Source organism: Pangasianodon hypophthalmus, chromosome 8 (genome assembly GCF_027358585.1).
Source record: "Pangasianodon hypophthalmus isolate fPanHyp1 chromosome 8, fPanHyp1.pri, whole genome shotgun sequence".
Classification (NCBI taxonomy): domain Eukaryota; kingdom Metazoa; phylum Chordata; class Actinopteri; order Siluriformes; family Pangasiidae; genus Pangasianodon; species Pangasianodon hypophthalmus.
This window is the reverse complement of record NC_069717.1, coordinates 11,166,605-11,186,754: the sequence shown is the minus strand read 5'-3', so window position 1 is coordinate 11,186,754 and position 20,150 is coordinate 11,166,605. Positions and strand designations below refer to the sequence as shown.

Genomic DNA, 20,150 nt, shown 5'->3' with positions numbered 1-20,150 from the left:
AATCTGCTATGATACGATATGATTTCGATTCATAAGGTAGCGATTCGATATTTGATGATACCGTTGAACCTGCTATGATACGATATGATTTCGATTCATAAAGTAATGATTTGATATTTGACGATACCGCTGAATCTGCTATGATACGATATGATTTCGATTCATAATGTAGCTATTGGATATTTTACTATTTGGCTATTAAGATTTATCATTAAATCGCAAATGATGATGATATAGAGAAGGACAGAGTTACAGGCAAATCAACTTGCTAACCTATTTACACATCAGTTTAAAAATATTAATTATTTTTTTACACACCAGTTATCTGTCCTTTTTCAATTATAATCGATTTATAATAAATTATAAACATTAATAATCTATTTATAATCAGTTATAATTGATAATTGATTTAAGATTGCTGCCTTGATTCATTTCAACTGTTGCTTTTTAAATCCAAATTGTCCGACTGTCACACCCCTGCCATGTACATATACAGTGCCTTGCATAAGTATTCACCCCCTTTGAACTTTTCCAGGTGTTGTAGTGTTACAGCTATGTTCTCTAACAAACTTTGCCCTCAGAGGAACAGGTGTAGTTCTTTTGAGATCACGTGACACTTAAATAGCACACAGGTGGACTTCATTCAGTTAATTATGTGACTTCTAATGGCAACTCATTTACTTAAGGGGGTACATAAATGTGAAAACTATTGATTTCCCGCTCAATTCAATAATTTGGGCCATTTTTTTTAGATTCATTATACATAATCCCGATTAAATCCATTTCAGTTGTCATGTTGTTAAGTTCAATGTCGAAAAGTTCATGGGGGGTAAATACTTATGCAAGGCACTGCATAATAATAATAATAATAATAATAATAACAACACAGGAAAAGTGAAGTAATTGACTTTATATATATAAAAACTTTGTAAACCTTTAAAGTTGGTTGATTTCAGGAACATGAACATCTCCAGTTGACTTCCTGGTTGAAGAAGAAGCCATTTGATTGGTAGACGTCATGGGGGGCGGAGTTTACTGTGACTGAAAGACCAAATGACCATTGAGAGAGACAACATTTGATATTATGGAATTTGTCAAACAAGGAGAAGGAGCATTTACAGTAGCTAGCTAAAACGAAGATTTTGAACTCATTTAGCTGATTTTTGAAGGTGGATAGGTTTTTCTTAAGGACAACACCTTCCTTTTTCAGCTGTTCTCGCTGCGCAAGGCTGCTGCTTATACCAGCTCTTTGTGTCGACATGGTTTGTTTTTGTTGAAGAGAGAGAGAGAGAGAGAGAGAGAGGTTCTCCTGGCTTTGACTAGGAAGCTGTCGACGTACATTAAAGTGTCAGAAATCGGCATTTAAGTGACCAAATCGTGTCAGGAGGATAGAAAGTAGCGTCAGTTAGGACATTATATCTGAACAGTGAGGTGTTGGAGGAGTTGGAGAGGAAGGAGATGGGCAATTGTCTAAAATCTCCTACTTCAGATGACATCTCTTTGCTTCATGAGTCGCAGTCAGACAGAGCCAGCTTCGGCGACGGTACTGATCCGGACCAGGAGCCTCCACCGCCTTACCAGGTAAGAGGCCTTACTCGGAAATAGCAGGAGAGTCTGTTCAGGGTGAAATGAAGGGTTTGTTTAAACACGCAGTGCAGAGCAGCTGCCTAACTCACCTCTTTGTTCCTTATCGAGCCACTCGGATATACTCGGAAGTAACGGGGTATGCTAGCAACCGTATTCAACAAGAACATTTCACACTGTTACAACACAAAGCACAACATGTTAAAAAAAGAGAGGGAAACATTTTAGCTAGAGATATCAACGTTACATTTTGGCTGTATTGTCCTTGTTTATATTGTCCCAAATTCCTTGTGTTGTGTTGTGTTGTTGTGTAGTAGCTCAAACAGGCTAGCTTACTAAATTCTCTTTGTCTGGTGTTTTTTTTTTTTTTTTTTTTCCTCGGATGGACAAGGTGTTTAAACTTGGCACAGTTTCTAGACCGGCCATTTCACTGCCACTGTTTGGTTTTTGTTATCTACCTTAGCTCGGTGGCTTATTAATTCACCACCCTTTTAACACACACACACACACACACACACAAAGAGAGCTAATGCTACTCATTTATGGACTTTATGGTGTTGTTTTTTTTTTTTTTTGGTTCATCCCCCTTCTTCTGTGCTTCCTATTTTGCATGCACTGACTCAATGGCAGGAAACTACTGTACAGGTACCAACAGTTTAAAAAGCACAACAGTAGTATTTCTTGTCCAATTATATAGCTGAAGTGAGTTTTAAAGGAAAAGTCCACCATAAAACACATTCAGTATATCTGTGTTGAAATATTTGGGATGTGTGTAATAATTCTGGTGTTAAGTTGTTGGTTGGAGTTGTGTGTTTGTTACAGAAGTTAGCTTTTGTTTGCTATACTGATGTCACAGGAACAGTAGAGTTTAATAGGAGAACATTTCTTGAGATGCTTGAGATCTCAAGCGTAAGGGATAAAAATCAGGTTAGCTCCTAAAAAAAGTAAAAAGAATTGTAGCTTATCAGTTAGTAATGTTTAGCAGTATTCAGTGTCATATCAATGAGAAATTAGAGACAGCAAAATTTGGACCCAGAGTCCCAGAATGCAATGCAGCTATACAACTCCATTGTGCTGAGTTATTTAGAGACTCTGCTTGGCTTGTGAAGTGATCTACATTACAACAAGTACAAGGCGTTAGTGGTGGTATCAGTATGAAAGTTGAAGTGTTAGAACTTGATCTGGTTGATCAGAGTGTACGAATGAGGAGGTGAGCGAGCTGGACAGAATAAAAGACTAAAACACTGCTGCACTGGTTCGTTTAGGTAGAGATAAATTCCCACTGGTGTCACTATTAGTCGGCAGTCGAACAGCAGTGTGGATAATGTAGGAAACATTATGAAGAGAAAATAGACCAACGTGGTGTAATCAGCCATATATGTATTAATTTAGGAGTAATCAGACATTGTTAGGTGTTAGCCCTTGTTTGGTCCAAGATGAATCACTTGGTATCTCATTAAACGAATAAAGTGACAGTGAGTTGTGGGCATTTTCTTTCTTTACCCAGCATCACATTAGAAACTTTTGTGCAACAAAAAATGTTGCATCACTGTCCAATATCTGCTTCAGACAGACACAACTATTGGTATGGCCAGTATATTTCATTGGCTTGGGTCCTAAGAGTTTAATCAGTTTCGTACAGCCCTTTTGGTTTAGTACCAGCAGCCTATCAGTGAAGTGGTCCTTGTGTAATTAGTCCAGGCGCCACTTATTTTTTTTCTCCAAATATTTTGCCAGATACTGTCCTGAACATTTGAATATTATCTAAGAATAAGAAAAGCTAGAGAGTGAGACTTAATAAAAGAAGACCAGCAATAGAATACAAATCTTATGAAAGCGTCTACTGTGGGACAAATTGTCCAAACAATGAAATTGTTTAAAATATATTGTATATTTTCTTTCAAGTCTTTACTATCAGTCATCATTGAGGACCAATATCTGTCTACCAAAATACAAAATACGTAACTTATGGGGATTGCTGTAATCATATCATCAGTTTGGCCTCGGTACTGTTATAACCATAACAGTATGGTTAAACTTTATTTAATGGGAATTCATGTTTGCATCCATGACACTGAGCGTTACTGTGTCCACAAACTTCAGATAATTTCATGTGGTATCATAATTTTTGTAGCTGCTTAGCTATAGTGACATACATTTGTGACCATAAATACTGACACCCTTTCGCTTTTTCCCCGATAGTATGCTAATTCTTAAAAAAAATACTTTGTTATTCACATGTGTATGTCCTTTGGTTGTATTGGAATAACACACACGCACAAAAAACACTTTTTCCATGCAGAATATTATCGGCACCATTTAGAAAATGTAAGAAATAATTGGCTTTCAAGCAGGTGATCCTCTTTTAATTTGTAATTAAACTGACAGTTGACGAGTTACAGGTTTCGGCAATATAGAAATCAAACTTTCAACCAGTTTAAATATAGAAAAGTTATCTCTCCGTTTGTGTTGTGTGTCTGTACCACACTGAACATGGAGAAATGAAAGAAGAGGAAAGAATTGTCTGATGATTGAGGGGAAAAATGTGGAAAAGCATGGACAATCTCAAGGCTACAAGTCCATCTCCAGAGATCTTAATGTTCCTGTGTCTACTGTACATAATATCATCAAGAAGCACATGGCACTGTAGATAACCTCTCTTGACGTGGGTGAAAAGTGGATGAAGAGGAAAGTTGATGAGAGATTGCAGCTAAGGTTTGTTCAAATGGTGGAGAAAGAACCTTGATCAGTTTCCAAACAAATTCAGGCAGACACAAGGTCATCATCTGTCATCATCTGAAAGAAAGGGGGCTCTATGGTAGGAGACCTAGAAGGACCCCACTGCTGACACAGTGACATAAAAAAGCTAGATTGAAATTTGCCAAAACCTACCTGAAGACACCAACATCCTTATGGGAGAATGTCCTGTAGGCAGATGATATTTGTTTCATAGAAAATGAAATGAGGCCTTCAAAGAGAAGAACATGGTTCCTATGCTCAAACATGGAGGAGGTTCATGGATGTTTTGGGGTTGCTTTTCTGCTTCTGGCACTGGTTGCCTTCAGTGTATGCATGGCATCAGGAAATTCAAAAACTACCAATGAATTTTGGAGCACAATGTAGGCCCCAGTGTCAGAAAGCTGGGTCTAGATTGGAGGTCATGGGTCTGTCTTCAAATAGGACAATGACCCAAAGCATACTTCAGAAAGCACCCATAAATGATTTAAGACAGTGTGCTGGACTGGTCTGAAGTGCACAGTAAGGAGTCCAGATCTAATTCTCATGAAACACATGTGGAGAGGTCTTCAGAAAAGTAGTTGGGAAAGGACGTCTTTCATATCTGGGAGATCTGGAGCGGATTGTAAAAGATGAGTGGGCCAGAATTCCAGTAGAGAGGTGCAAGAAGCTCATTAATGACTATAGGAAGTGCTTGATTTCAGTTATTCTGTCTGGGTGTTCTACCAAATATTAAGTTGACTGTATCAATAAATTTGTCCATATCATTTGTAATGGATATACAATATGAAATTCTGAGTGGAAAAAGAAAATGCTATTACTGAAATAAAGATTTGTGAAAAAGCTACTTTTGACATGTTCAACTTTTTTTGCAATGAATCTAATTATTTTAGAGCAATTTGTGTTATTTGGAAGAAAACATGCAAGAGCGTCAATATTTCTGGCCACGACTGTAAAAACTTGAGTGCTCTGCTGAAAATAATTTTACTAGCTATAAGGTAAATCTATGGAAGTTGGAGGCTTAATAGTAAAAGTGTTGACAATTCTACTTACATTTTTTTTTAAATTGATTTAATGACTGAATTTTTGGAATTTTTGGACACCAAATATTTTTATGCGGCCATAGTATGGTCATATCATTAATTAAAATCAATTTAAAAGAATACATTTTTCATATGGCCCATCTACAAGCTAAGTGTCTAGGAAGCTAATTGTCATTTTTACAAATGAAGGCCTGAGTTTAATGTCAAGATTTGCGCAAGTTGTAGACATCATTTTTGTATAGTAATGTGTTATAGTGTTTATTGTTTTAGATATTGTTTAGATGGCTGCTTGTAGGGAATGTTCCAATGACATGTGGGTTGATAATTTTTTTCCACCTAAAACTAAGGTGTGAGCTAAGCAATGTGGGATGTTTACAAGTAAAATAAGGTTTTGGGAATTAGACAGTAAGAAGGAAATGAGAACACTTCTAGGAACAGGAATGAAAAAAAGTGCCACATTGGTCAAGTTCTGTTTTTAGAATTTAGCATAACTGAAGATTAAAGTCTATGTTATTATCTATGTTATTCACTAAATGCCATTATATTGCATCTTGAAGGAACAATTCTTTCTTGAGGAAACCACTGATCTAATGTGACTAGAGTTTGATCTGAACACTGACTGTGTTCTGCATTTCAGTAGGCTATAAACAGAGTTCAAGTTCTGTGAGAAGGTGCGATTTTGAGAGCTACACTTAAGTCAAAAAGAAGCTGCAAGCGGATTTGGCACTGTGGTGTAGCACCAGATAAGTTGACACTTGCAGAGGTTTGATGGATAAGATCTTGTAGACAAGACTTACGCACTACAGTTTCTTTGCTCAGATTTTACAATAGCTAATAAACAAATAAAGGTAACTATGTGTTATTTGAGAAAAGGCCTAGCATAGGACTCTGTTTATAATTTGGTGGTTTTCCTGGACTAGGTTCTTTTGTGCTTAGTATAAGGAGAAGAATTGTAACCTAAGTGCTGTGGATGAGACGGAGGGGTGAAAACACAGGAAAGTAGACAGCATAGAGACAGGACTGCTGCTTTGTGCAGTATATTGACAGCAGTGTTCAACAGAAGCCTTTTTTTGGCTGAAAGTTAGGAGGTCTGTTAGAACTGTGTGGTGCAGACAAAGAGGGAGCCCAGGCCAACTCTAAAACCCAAATCATTTTCAATCTCAGCACATTCCTGTGCCGGCTGCCAAGAATGCTTGACGTATTTCTTTTTTTCCCCCGCCTTATCTGGAACGCTTAGAGGTTCAAGCAAGCTTTTTAGCTTTACTGATATAAATCTTAGGAACATTTTACCATGTTAAGAGAAACATTAAAAATCATGTTTCCAGCCTCCTGACAACAGACCAAAACAAAGTCTATGACCTCAACAGTGAAACCCCAGTCTGTTGTGTCTACTTATGATGTATATGCTTCAGACCTATACACCTGTCCAAATGCAGTGAAAGCCAGACAGATGATCCTTTCTGTGCTCTCATTTAGTCTGGAATCTCTGAAGGTAAACAGGGTTCCACAGTCCCAGTCCCAAAAAATGAACAACGTAGCAGGAGGAAAAGAGTTTGTGTTTGTGGGCAATATGTTACTGGACTCCTCGGGCTTCCTGAATCCTGCCATGTTCAGCAGTGCAAATAGAGCCTTCTTCCAGCTCAGTACACATGTCTGTAGCTCCACAACAACTCTCCTGAAGCCTCAAATGGCAAATAAGAGACAGACATACTGGATGAGTATTGTCTTGTCTGAGTTGATGTGACAAGGTTTTTGTGGGAGGGAAGTTGTTAGGGAAGAAGTATTTGGAGAGCAGTTGGCTGGAAATGCTGACTCATCTCAGCAGACTGGGCATAGTGGGTAGAGGGTAAGTGTAATTGTGAGTCTGAGAGAGAACATGAATGTGTGTCAAAAGGATTGTTAGAAATGATGGAGCTTCCCTGCAGCCTTACAAATGGTCCCAGTCAGCCCCCTCCATTCCCCCCATTCGTATTGAATGCATTCTCACTGGCCGGTCTCCAGCTGCCTGTTTGTTTTACAATTGGACTGCAGTGCACTCGTCTGCCTGTCCCTCCCGCACTCTTTCCTCTCTTTTACAGAGAACACACGCTGTGTGGGTGTGAGAGACAGCTCAGCTAAAGCGTGGCACGCTGGATATAATCAAGCCAAAAACCCCTCTCTCGCTACAGGCTTGTTTATTTTTCCTCTCTCCTGCTCACTACCTTATGTCGCGGTCTGTCTTTCATTTTCTTCTCTCCTGGAGACTCGTGTACACGCACATACTTTTATTTACAAAGACTAAGGAAGTTAAGCCTGGTTCAGATCTGGTCTTTCAATAAAAAGTAGACAGTCGAGACAGCTAGCAGTTCACATTTAGCATTTTCATGTCTCTTGAATGTGTCTCTCACAAGCACTGGATAAAAACAGTCCCTCATACAGATCTACAATGATCCGGGCCATTTCCTAGTCTTGAACAAGAATACAAACTTATAGTCTATTCTATTGTTACTAATGCAGAGTGTTTTTAGGTCTTTAAATAACCCAATGAATCTCACTCTCACATCTAAATTATTATGATAAATCTCTTAAATATTATTTTAAGTTGTTGAGGGATCACATTTTGTATCACGTACAGCTACAGAGCTCTAGGAACGTGATCTAAATAAGTGTTAAGTGATACGCAAGTGACAAGCGATACGCGTTTTTCTGTTTTTCTGGAACAACCAACAGGATTGTTCTGTTTCAAGCTCATGGATAGAGATTATTGATTTGTTGCTTTCTAACCAATTAATTAACGTAACGTCTCTCCCTTTAGTAATCCGATGCAGCGTTTTGCTTCGTTTAACAGGGCTGACAGATGGCGGAATAAACAGGGCCAAACTCACTAGTCCACCATCGTAACTATCATCAAAAATGTAGCTTGTTGTAATATTTTAAAAAGCATTGTCATACAATTTCCCCCCCAAATGAAGCAGTATTAAAAACATGCAGTTTGCCTTAATTCTTCTTTCACCAACAAACTAAAATGTTTCCCTATTACAAATAATGCTGTGAATAAACCAGCCCACTGATCCACATGATGATCATGCATTAATGTCGAGAATGGAGATGTGATGAAGATGTGTGTATGATTGAAAACCAGCCCTCATGGTCCTATTGCATGTTTAAATATCTAGCTCTGTTATCTAATGTTTGCAAAATGACAAAGCCCTACCCATGGACAAGAAAAATCAACTCCGGGCAATTCAAGTAGTATGAGTGATCAGATCACATGACTCATTTGACCTCGTGTGTCCGACTGATGCTGAGTAATATGATGATATACTATTGATATCGTGATAAATTATGTCATTTATACATTTTTCGGAGATATTGTGAGATCAGGATATTGCAATATCTTTTTATTTTTTTTTAGTAACAATTTAAATCTTATTAACTGGTTTAATTTTGCAGCTGAAGTAAATTTGTACTGAATCTTTCATATGTTAAATGTAAAATGATAATTTTTTTTACAGACATTTATTATTTCTCCTTTATTGTTAAAGAATTTATTTAAATAATAATTTGAGTCTTGTGCAGAGGTTGCTACCAATTTTTCACACACTGTTGTATGCTTCATGAAAGCAGTTAATTTACGGAAGAGCTGGTCTTTTGATTGTGGTGATGGAGTAGCTTTCTTTTAAAAAGTAGCTGAAAACCTCATTGGGAAAATCTAAGATATTGTTGGACACATCACAGGCAAATGTTATTCCTTCATAAATTAAGAACCTATCATTTTCCAGTATGCTGGGATTACCAACCTGACAGATTGCACGTGTAAGGGATGCAGTTCAGTACCTGGGGTCTCGTCATTATATGCCAACGTATCCAGTGTTATAGCAGAGACAGGCAAATATTGTTTACAATAATCACTGCCTAAAAATTTAGATCAGCTAAGAATTTTTGGTAGAATACCATGGGCCAACGGTACTTGTGATCCACCTAAGAACACAGTAGCAAACAGGCATCAACAGGCACCTTTATGTTCCCTGAAGTCTGAAAACATTGATTTTAATAACTAAACATGTATTCTAGGAATAGGATTCTAGGAATACTTGCTAAGTTTCTTGTGTAACCCAACTGCAGCTCATGCTGGCTACACTATGTGTTAGTTTGTGGACACCTTATCATTACACCCATATGTCATTTTTGAACATCCCATTTCAGATTTAGTCCCCTTTTTTGTTATAATAACCTCCACTCTTCTGGGAAGGCTTTGCTCATTCAGCCACAAGAGCATTAGTGAGGTCAGACACTGATGTCGGGTGAGGAGGCCATTCCAGTTCATTGCAAAGGTGTTCAGTGGGGTTGAGGTCAGGGCTCTGTGCAGGCCACTCGAGTTCTTCCACGCTAACCTTGGCAAACCGTGTCTTCATGGTGCAGAGGGTCATTGTCATGCTGGAACAGGTTTGGGCTCCTTAGTTCCAGTGAAAGGAAATTGTAATGCTACAGCATACAAAGACATTCTATACAATTGTGTGCTTCCTACCTTGTGGCAACAGTGTGAAGAAGGTCCGCGTATGGGTGGGATGGTCAGATGTCCACATACCATTGGCCATATAGTGTATCTGTTTACTTACAATGTTCTACCTGTGTGTAAGATCTGCTAACGATACAGCTTAATAGTGAGAGCTGATCAGTTAGTTGACTAGCTATCTATCCTCTCTATCTTTTTAGTTGAATAAACAAAGAGTGTTTTCTGTTAGTTTATGCATATGCTTGCCTGGTGTAAATATAGGCTGCTGGAATATTTTTCTAATATTACAATGGCTTACTAGAGGGAGTGCAGTATTGGAGGCATTTTCAAATTCATAGAATCTGGATTTCTTGCGGGTAAAAGTATATGTATGCCTCAAATAGTTTATCATTCAGTATAGGAAAATGTCACTGTTTGCAAAACATGGTTTGGGAGACTTGGGTATGCCAATCATATTCACTATAAGCACATGTTGGTCCCAAAAATCCTTCCTAAAGTGTACTGAACAGTCTGCTTCTGTGTGCTGATTGATCACAGGCATCCAGGAAATCAAAGCATCTCTACAGCCCACAAGTGACAGTAGAAAATGTATCACTGCTTTGATAATTTAATCAAAATCATCTTCCTGCAGTGAAATTTCTTTCCGAGCAATAGATTCCTGGTGTCTTTCCTGCTATCATATACAAACTATAATCACTTGATTGAAAATTAAACTGCACATCATAATGAAAAATCAAAGTGCAAGGCTGCACCAATAACTTTAACACACTGTCACATTTGCTGGTGAGTTTACATCTGTGGGGAATGCCTGAAATGCTGCATGTGTAGTTGCACATGAGGCAAAGTGAGCCTTTTTTTTTTTTTTGGTTGAGGTCATTTATTTATTTATTTTTTTAAATGAAAGAGACATTTGTAGAGAGGTTTCGGTTTCTCTGAAAGCACGCAGGCTTCACAAAGTACCATTTACATTTGATAAAGTTGTGTGGGCCACGTAGAAATGATCTACTCTGCTTAACTGCTTAACTTCTTTATCACCCATTATCTGTTTTTTTTTTTTTTTTTTTTTTTTTTTTTTTTTTTTTTTTTGGTTTTTAAATGAATTGAAACCTCTTCAGGGGTGGACCACCCGTGAATTCATTAGCGAGCCAAGTAGGCAAGTTCAATGCGCTTGGCCATAAGTAATTTAAACTCAAAACTAAGATGAGTTAATTATGTCCATTAAGACTGACTATGGAAAATAAGCATGTGCTTGAATCCCTGGGAAGGCTGACTTTATGTAGCTCTAGTCTTTATACTCTACTCATGTCTCTGAAGCATGGTGCTTGTACCCTCAATAAAAAGGCAGAAAGTCTTAGCCTGTTATTTTGGCTACAAGTTGTGGTGCTCTGTTTTCAAACCAGGCATATTGGTTAGAAGTGTAACAACTCACGTTACTGCTGGATCTGTATGTATGACTGTTCATTTAAAAAAAAAAAAAAAAAAAAAAAAAGCCCTTGCTGATGTGAAGCTGAATATGCTGCTGTTTATTTAACCTTCTCAGATAAAGACTCCCCCTGTTTCACTTCACTTCTGTCTGTGTGTGTGTATACGAGTGTCTGAGCATTGGAGGGGCACACTGCAAACTTCTTACTTGACATAAGATGAGATTGTTTGCTAAGTATGTAGTTATTTAGCGTAAAATAAGTGTAAATTGGTAATAATAGTTCAATGTTTAAAATTGCTGTACAAATTTTCTTATTAAATATATAAAATTGATATGATATGTGAGCAGTTAACAGGCTTTTATTAGACGAACTCTTTTGACGGACGCATGTGCCTGCCAAAATATTGCGATTAAAATCTTTAAATGTTTTCAGACATGTTTCTTATAGAGTCATCAGTTACTCGTCTCTCGTCTTTATAATCATATGACAACGATAGGCAGAATCTCAGTTATGAGGACTTATGAGCAATTCTGAATTCCTCAGAATAAGCCTGAGGCTTCTCTTTAACAGGTAACGACACTTTCTGAGAAGCTCAGTTTTCCAAGTAGGTCTGTGTCATCTGGCTGTATGATGATCTTGCTGTGGCTCTGCTTTGGTCTGACACGCATGCACACACACAGAGGAATGCAGCTGATGTCATGTTCATTGTCTTGCTGTAGTGCAAATGGTGGTGGGGGGGATTCAAAACAGTACTCTTTGTCTACACCATGTCCGGCCCAGACAAGAAAGATCCCCGCCTCGTGAGAGAGAAGTGGACCCTGTCTCATTTCAGCCCCCCTTGCCTTTCTATTCTCAAACACACTACCACCCATTGTCTTAGTAGGACAATCTGTCCAGTATTTTGGGTTCAGGAGATGAGCTGAATACTATAGTTTTCATTTTCTATAGTTTTAGTCTCAGGACTAAATAAGTAAGAGCTTGTGTTTGACCCAGGAGGGTCTCCGTGCCTTCCTGCTCCATGATTAAGTAATAGGAAGGTGTCAGTTGTGAGAAGCCAGTGAGAGATCATGTTCTTATTCTCGTCCTTACGTTTGTCCACTTATAAACACACACACACACACACACACACACACACACATACACACACACACACACGACAGCACTGATCAGCATTCTTGTCCCAGGTGTGTGTGTGTGTGTGTGTGTGCATGCACCTGTCATACAGCTGTCAGTATAATTCAGTCTGCACTCTTCTGTCTGTCTACAAAACACACTGGGACCTTTTCTTTTCTCTCCAGCTGCTTTTGGCTGTTTCAGCTAAACCCTGCCACGTGTTCCAAGGTCATGGGGTCTACTGTACTGGCATATATAGACTATTTTTACAGTGTCTATTTGCATCCTCTACTGTTGGGATGAAAATGTTGAATTTCAAATGAATGTATAGATCATGCAAATGATATTTAAAATGTTTCATGAAAAATGTGAGTTTTTGTCGTGGTTTATTGTAGTGTGTAGGTTTTCAGTTATTCTGAGTATATTGATTGCATATCTGAGTAGTGACCAGTGTCACAAAGCTGATTGTGTTTTGTATGGTTTTGGCTGTAATTTTATTACAGTAGACTGAGTAATATAATGCCTGAGTAATATCATTTATAAAGTTCTCTGTCTTATTGCTTTAATATTTAGCCTCTCAGTATGTTACAATGATTATATTATTCAAGTGCTTTGCTGATTAGCTGCATCGACTTTCATTTTATGGTCTCTTTTAGGATGCAAAGCTTTAACCTTGTTACATTTAGGCCTGTGTAGCTAAATATCAATAGCCAATATGATGAGTCAGGTAGTTCTATCCAGGCTACGTCATGTCTTTCCTGCACTGGCTCTTGCACCCATATTTCGAAAGTGCAGAATTGCCAGTGCCAGCTTGTAAGCTAAAATGAATAAAATGGTATTGAGAAAGAGGCTCAAAGCTTTCACATGATCTTACTGAGTGGTTTGGTGTGAGAGTTGCTGGCTCACCTCAGGAAACCTGTTTCTCTGACTGTGCCATGGTATTATTAATGCCTATATTGTGGATGCATAATGACATCGGCATCTCTGTCAGGAATATGCCAGGGTGACGTCAATGTATTTTACATTTGAGCCTTGGGCATATGTCTTTAGTGTAGTGAGAAATTATTTGGTAATATTTCCTTGACCATATGTATGGCAATTTTTTTTTTTTCATCTGTTAGTACAACTTTTTAATCATTCAGCTATAAATGTTGAATGTTCCTGAGTAACTGATGTACACTGCAATAATTTCTGTTCACTCTCAAAATGTGACAGCCCTATTGACACCTGACACTTTAGGATTATACGTGTTGTGTAAAACTTCCTTGTCTGTTTTTAGCTGTTTGTGTGGCAGGTCCTCCCAAAGAAAATGCCAGAAGGTTTACCTGGCTATAGAAGTTAAGGTGTAGATATGCCAATACAGTAACCACAGGAATACAGAAGCTAACATTAGCACCTCACAAAGGTAGTAAAACCAACATGGTGTGTGTTTGAGCAGGCAGACTAACTTGTTTGGCTTGACGTGGCAGCATGTGATTATGGCCTGCCGTGTGTGTGTGTGTGTGTGTGTGTGTGTGTGTGTGTGTGTGTGTGTGTGTGTGTGTGTATGAGAGAGAGAGGAACCTGATCCCCTGACTTTTGATGTGATCTCTGATCCTCGGACAACTGTAGTTCACTGACAGCCCTCCTGCTACTGTACTGTCCAGCTCTGAGTCTGTCACTCAGTCTGTTATTAGTGTCTGTTATTATGTATTTCCCTCCTAACAAATAGAGTGGTGCATTTTTTCATACATTTCAGTGAGGAAAAATAAATTGTCTAGGAGAATTTTAACCAGGGTTCAGGACAGGGGTAAAAAAAACATGAATCATCCCAGGTGCAGGTTATGATTAATCAGGTAATATTTATTGTTTATATATATATATATATATATATAATATATATATATATATATATATATATATAGAATGTCTATTGGGCTACAGACAAACTGGTAATTATAAAAAAAAGTAATAATAACAAAAAAAAAACAGTGGAGTACAATTTTAGCTACCTTGCATGGAGGAAGGACACAGTGTTCAAGTGGCTCGGGTTATTAGAAATGAGACACAGACATTTCAAATTCTGTAAGCTCCTAGCATTTATGTTCCTTGATTCTGAAATTGACATGATGCAGAAATAAAATTGCAGTGTTAGCAAGGTATTGGGTTTTCCCCCACTGCTGGCTGTAGAGAATGCTGAGTAGACATCTGTTTGAAAGAAGCCTCACTTTGTCTCTCTCAGTTAGGCTGTTTCTCAGTCTGGCTTTTTTGCAGTGCATTTTGAGCAAGTTTCCGTATTTGGGATGAGGCTGAACCTAAATGAAATATTGCCACCTAGTGGATCAATGTGTAATTTTCCACTCAGTATGAAGATGCTTACTAATAACCATAATCCACTTCATTACTGAAATACAATTTCATGACAATTATTACTCATTTTCACATATTGGTTTTCACAGACAGAAAGAATGTATGGAGTGGTGTTTCGGTACTGTAAGTGCACCCATATGAGCCATAATACTTGTTAGAAAGATGTATAATGATTGTGTGTGTGTGTGTGTTTGTTTAGGAGCAGATCCATGTACCCGTTTACCACCCCACTCCGAGTCAGACGCGTTTGGCGACACAGCTGACTGAGGAAGAGCAAGTGCGCATCGCACAGAGGATTGGCCTCATTCAGCACCTGCCCAGGGGGGTGTTTGACCCTGGCAGTGACGGCACCGAGAAGAAGATAAGAGAGTACGTAGTCAGTAGCTGCTGCTGTGTTTTGTTTTACATGTGTTTTGGGGTGGGGGGTGTTCACATGAAAAGAAATGGTGCTATTTGAGACCAATTCTGCCAAAGATTTTAATGTATATTTGCATAAATTTTGACCATTTTGTTGTTTGTTGCACTTAAAAACTGGAGGGAAAATTATTTAACACTTTTACATCTTGCTACACGACTTGTGAAATGGGCAGGCTGCAACATAAATGCAGATCTTGCATAAACGCAAGGCTTCACTTGAAGAATCAGTGAAGACACTGAGTTTACTGTGTTTCCTGCTTTCTGTGTAGGTGTGTGATCTGCATGCTAGATTTTGTGTATGGGGATCCGATCCGGTTCCTGCCTTGCATGCACATCTACCACATGGATTGCATCGATGACTGGCTGATGCGCTCCTTTACCTGCCCCTCCTGTATGGAGCCTGTGGATGCTGCACTTCTGTCCTCCTACGAAACCAACTGAAATTAATCACCTACGCACGCACACATGCACGCACACACACAAACACACACACTCTCTCCCACACACACTGTCCCTGCCCTTCTTTTTGGAACTATCCCACCTATAGACAGGGGACAGGTCAGAGCTATTTCTCATAGCATTATGGGATAGTACAGGACTGCTCTCCTGGGTTGTCCTGCTGGACAGGGAAACCTGCAGGAGCCGCACGAGTGAGACTCTTTACAACATCCTGACAACCCGGACCATTCTGCTGTGCCACCCCTTACACTGGAAAGCAGAAAACAGTTTAAAAAAAACAAAAAGTACTGAAAGAGATGGAAGGGGAAAATGCAATTTGTGTTTTCACTCCCTTTCTCTGTGTGTAATGCATTGGGGTGTGACTGACTCTTTTTTTTTTCTTTCATTCTTTCTCTCCTGTTTCCAGTAAGGGCTTGTCAGAATTTCAGCTGAGAAAAAAAAAAAAGATGAAACGTGCTTGCACCTAAATTACAAATAGTGAAATTTGCACTTCTCACAGACATCTTTCCCCACAGAGCGCCTTGTTCTACATGTATGGGCGTGTACAACTCATTGAACTCATTCCATTCAGCTCACAGCCTCTTGGTTTCCTTTAAGCATACTAACCATATCCAGTTGCTGCAGGACATGCTTTGGTGGAAGCTGGGAAGTAGAACCCTTAGGCTGAAAAATTGTCCTTTTATTGTTTTAGGGGATAACATACAGTGCAGTCCAGCTAACTTGATTGTGACTTTTCTGTGTTTTGGCACATGGATTTGAAGTGAAACTTACTATGAATTTGATGCGCAGATTGCCAGCTATAATTTGAGGGGGTGTATATTATGTGTGCCATCCATATTGGGTCAACCTTGTAGAAATTATAGCTTTATAGGATTTAAATACAGTGGGTGTTTCCAAACAATAACTAGTTGAACAAACTAATTACTGTTTTAAGGTTTAATAAATTTACCAGTACATTAGTCGTTTGCTATTGTGGTTCAGAATATGTCCAGTAGGTGGAAACATTGCATTAAGGTGGGCCTACCAGTGATACAGAGTGGGAGGTGATTAAATAGGTGGGGCTTAGTGTATGAGCAGTGCATAGTCATAGGGATCTTCTCATTTCTTTAATTGTGCTTTGTCATTTCCTTTCCTTGCTTCTTAGCTCCTCCCTCTGAGGAACTGAGGAAAGGGTGCAAAGAAAGGAAATGAGGACCGGAGAAATGTGGAACAAGTGTATTTGCCCAGTGAGACTAGTTTGCTCACTGAATTATAGAGAATCCACTGATTTCATCTGCTGATGGCATCTTGCTCAGTTGTATAGAAAAATAGGAATCACATTCTGAATCAAGCTTGGTTAAAACATTATTGCATGGGTACACACACTTAAATGTTGATATTTTGGCCTCAACCTATGATTCACATTGTTTGAATGTGCATGTGAAATTTAAATCCATATTCTCCTAAATACCCGAGCAATGTGATAAAATGGAGAAGTGATGTTCTCTTGGTTGTGTGGGACAGCTAGCATGCCGTGTTTGGCAAGTCCAAAGCACTGCCTCTATTTCCTTTTTGTAAGCCCATATCCAGTGCTGCCACATTCATATGATAAAGAGCTACAAAAATATTGTAAAATGTTTATCCAATTAAAAAACAGGCTCAGATTTGTTACAATGTGATAGATACTGGAACCATTTTCTTTGCCTGCAGCATGTCTGGAAAGCCTGTAAAAATGTAAACATTTCCTGTTTCACTGGTAGGCCAAATAGTTTATTAAGGCAGGCTGCTATTTGCCAGCTCTTAGAATTTGGTCTTGGGGACAAATTAGATCCTGCACAGGAGAAGAGTCTGCATAAACCAACCAAACGCCTTAAAATATAGCCTACTGTGGCACAATGACCTGAAATATGGCGCTAAAGCAGCTTTTGAGGTTTTCAGAGCCAAATGGTTGAGTGTTCTTGACTGTTCAAATGAATCACTCTGCCTGTGTCAGACTGACCGTCTTATTTACTAAAGAATGAAGGTAAAAGCATGTAAAAATCTGCGAAAGACTGTGACAGAGTTCTGTAAGAACTTTAGAAGAAAGATATATAGCACATAGTGATCACTATTAATTGCACGCTTCAGTTGTAAGATGTTAATTTCTTTCGGTCATCTGAAGGACCAAACGACATGAATTAATAGGGCTGTGAATCCTGTATGATGAATCCAGTATCGCTGTCTGTCACTGTCCAGTTACTTACAAACTGCACGTCAAGAGCTCTTTTTGATTTTATGATGATATTGCCTTGGAATACAGTAAAGACTCTGAAGCACTGCCCTAGTGCTGTTAGATTAGCTCAGCTTTTTTTTCCATTTGAGTGTATAGTTTTCTTTTAATTATGCTACAGCTTGTCTATTACCAGAACCAAATAATTTATTTAAATGTAAGAGCAGGCGATTAATTAAGTTGTGGGGATGAACTGTAGCCCTTTTTTTTTTTGTTGTTTTTTTTTTTTTTTGCTATGAGCATTAATAATTATTCAAGAATGAGTTGTAATTACTAGGAATAATTGTAACTATTGGGTAATAGTGTATGAAGTTTCTTGTTTGTTAGTCAGCGATTACTAGGTGCAATAATACACTCTGGTGTGCATTAAAAATGAATTTCTGGGCCCTTTTTTTGTGTAATCCAAACCCTGTAATTCATAACTACTAATCCACACCATAATGACTCAGAAACCGGAAACGAGTGCAGTCATCACATGATAAACTTTGTCACTTTTATTTGCAGAGTGTCTGTGTGTTATTTTTTTCTTCTGTGTGCATCTGACTTCATGTTAAAACATATACATTACAATTGTATTGTTCTTATTGTACATATAGATTATTTTATGACTGTAATTTTTATTTTACTCAAATGTTCAACATTCGAAGTCCATCAAGCATTACCATAAAGAGTGCAACTCTATATGACTTTTGAAAAGAACTGATCCTTGACCCGTCACCATGGCTCTGGTTCAGCCAGCAGCAAAAAGCAGTACTTCCTTTGGACTCTATACTGTGTCTCCATTTGACCCTTTCTTGTAAAAAAAAAAAAAAAAAAAAAACCGCTTAATAAAAAGGTACAAATGTGAAATGAAAACTGAGTGATCTGGACATGCAATGACAAGAAATTCAACTCACATTTTTATCTGAAATGTCCCTTGATATTCTTGTTTGTTCAGATAGAAACCCTTCCTTCTTTTCTCCCATGTTTGATGGTGAAGCACAAAAGAATACATATAATGTTCTATTTTTCTAAGCTTGGTGGTGTTAGTTCTATAAAAGATAGTCATTGTCATGCTTAAAGGAAGTGGAACCTGATTTTATGTGCTGTTTCTCTGCTCTTGAGATAGGGGTGTTTTTTGTCCTGTTACCAAATGCCATCTCTAAATTTCCCCAAACATGTAAACAAAACCGAAACACAGATGTGGCTGCTATTAAAGTTTAGTTTTTCCATTTTTTGTCCTTTTCTTGAACAAAGCGTGTGTGTGCATGGTGTGTGTATGTGTGTGTTCATTATTAATAGCCAGCTAATTGTAGACTTAAGAGGATTTATAAACCTACTGTATGTAGTTCCATGTTTCTAGGAAATATCCATCAGAGTGTTCTTATATTCTAATCATTTACCTTAGTACATTCCTGGGTCAGCCTATTCATACCTACTTCAAGTAACAGGTTTGTTCATCTGGTCACTTATGCAAAATGAAGTCTTTTTTTCTACCAAGTTTTTTTTTGTTTCTCTACACCAAGCATGGAACATGTTGCCTTAGACCAGTTGAGCAATGAGGTTTTTCCTGGAGCTCTGAGATTGGCATCAGGAGGGCAAAGGAACAAAAGTGAGACCAACAGCACTGCCACACAGACCTCGCCTTGCTTTCACAATGCGCATGGACATCACCGCCACTGCTTTTAGTATATGACAATTCAGTGTAATCTGTTTTTTTCTAGTAAAAATATATGAGGATGTGTTAACTGTGTGGTCCCCAGTTTATGAATATTATGTATTATTTAGCATCTTGTGTGCATTGCAGGCAAATTATACATTTTAATAATATAAAATAATACTAATCTATAGGTTTTTATTTAAGCTACATGAAGTGGTCACGAAGACTAAAGTCATTTTTATTAGATCAATATTACAGTTATGTGCATTTCCTGTGATGGTTATGTAAACATCTCTTCCCTACAGTGTTGGTCAATTTCTGTTATGATTTAAACCCATGACTCATTCTTGACTCCAACTTCAGTAGCGTTTATCATCCACTAGATGGGGATAGTTGTGCTGTTATAGTTATTTCTACTGAAATGTTTTTGATATTTAGATCTATTTCCTGCCTTTCTTCTTCCTCCAATCTGTTCGTTTTCAGAGTGCAGCTGCAAAGGAGTCTTATTTTAAATTTGCATGTTTATTTATAAGAAAAATTTCCTTTGATGGTAGAAGTCTGACCTATGATCTGACTGCCATGTTATTAGACTGCCTGTTTGACTTAGGCCTCCCTGCCTGGATCAGAGCCATCAGATTTGATC

The 20,150-nt window shown here is 38.2% G+C and overlaps 1 protein-coding gene across 1 annotated transcript; it reads left to right on the top strand.

Annotated features, from left to right (window-relative positions):
• The first annotated feature begins 1,015 nt into the window (after positions 1 to 1,015).
• rnf11b (ring finger protein 11b) lies at positions 1,016 to 19,079 on the top strand. Its single transcript, XM_026926293.3, has 3 exons — positions 1,016 to 1,581; positions 14,944 to 15,113; positions 15,431 to 19,079. Exons 1-3 carry the CDS (start codon positions 1,459 to 1,461, stop codon positions 15,600 to 15,602), a joined length of 465 nt encoding a protein of 154 aa, XP_026782094.1. The 5' UTR covers positions 1,016 to 1,458; the 3' UTR covers positions 15,603 to 19,079.
• The last annotated feature ends 1,071 nt before the right edge of the window (positions 19,080 to 20,150 follow it).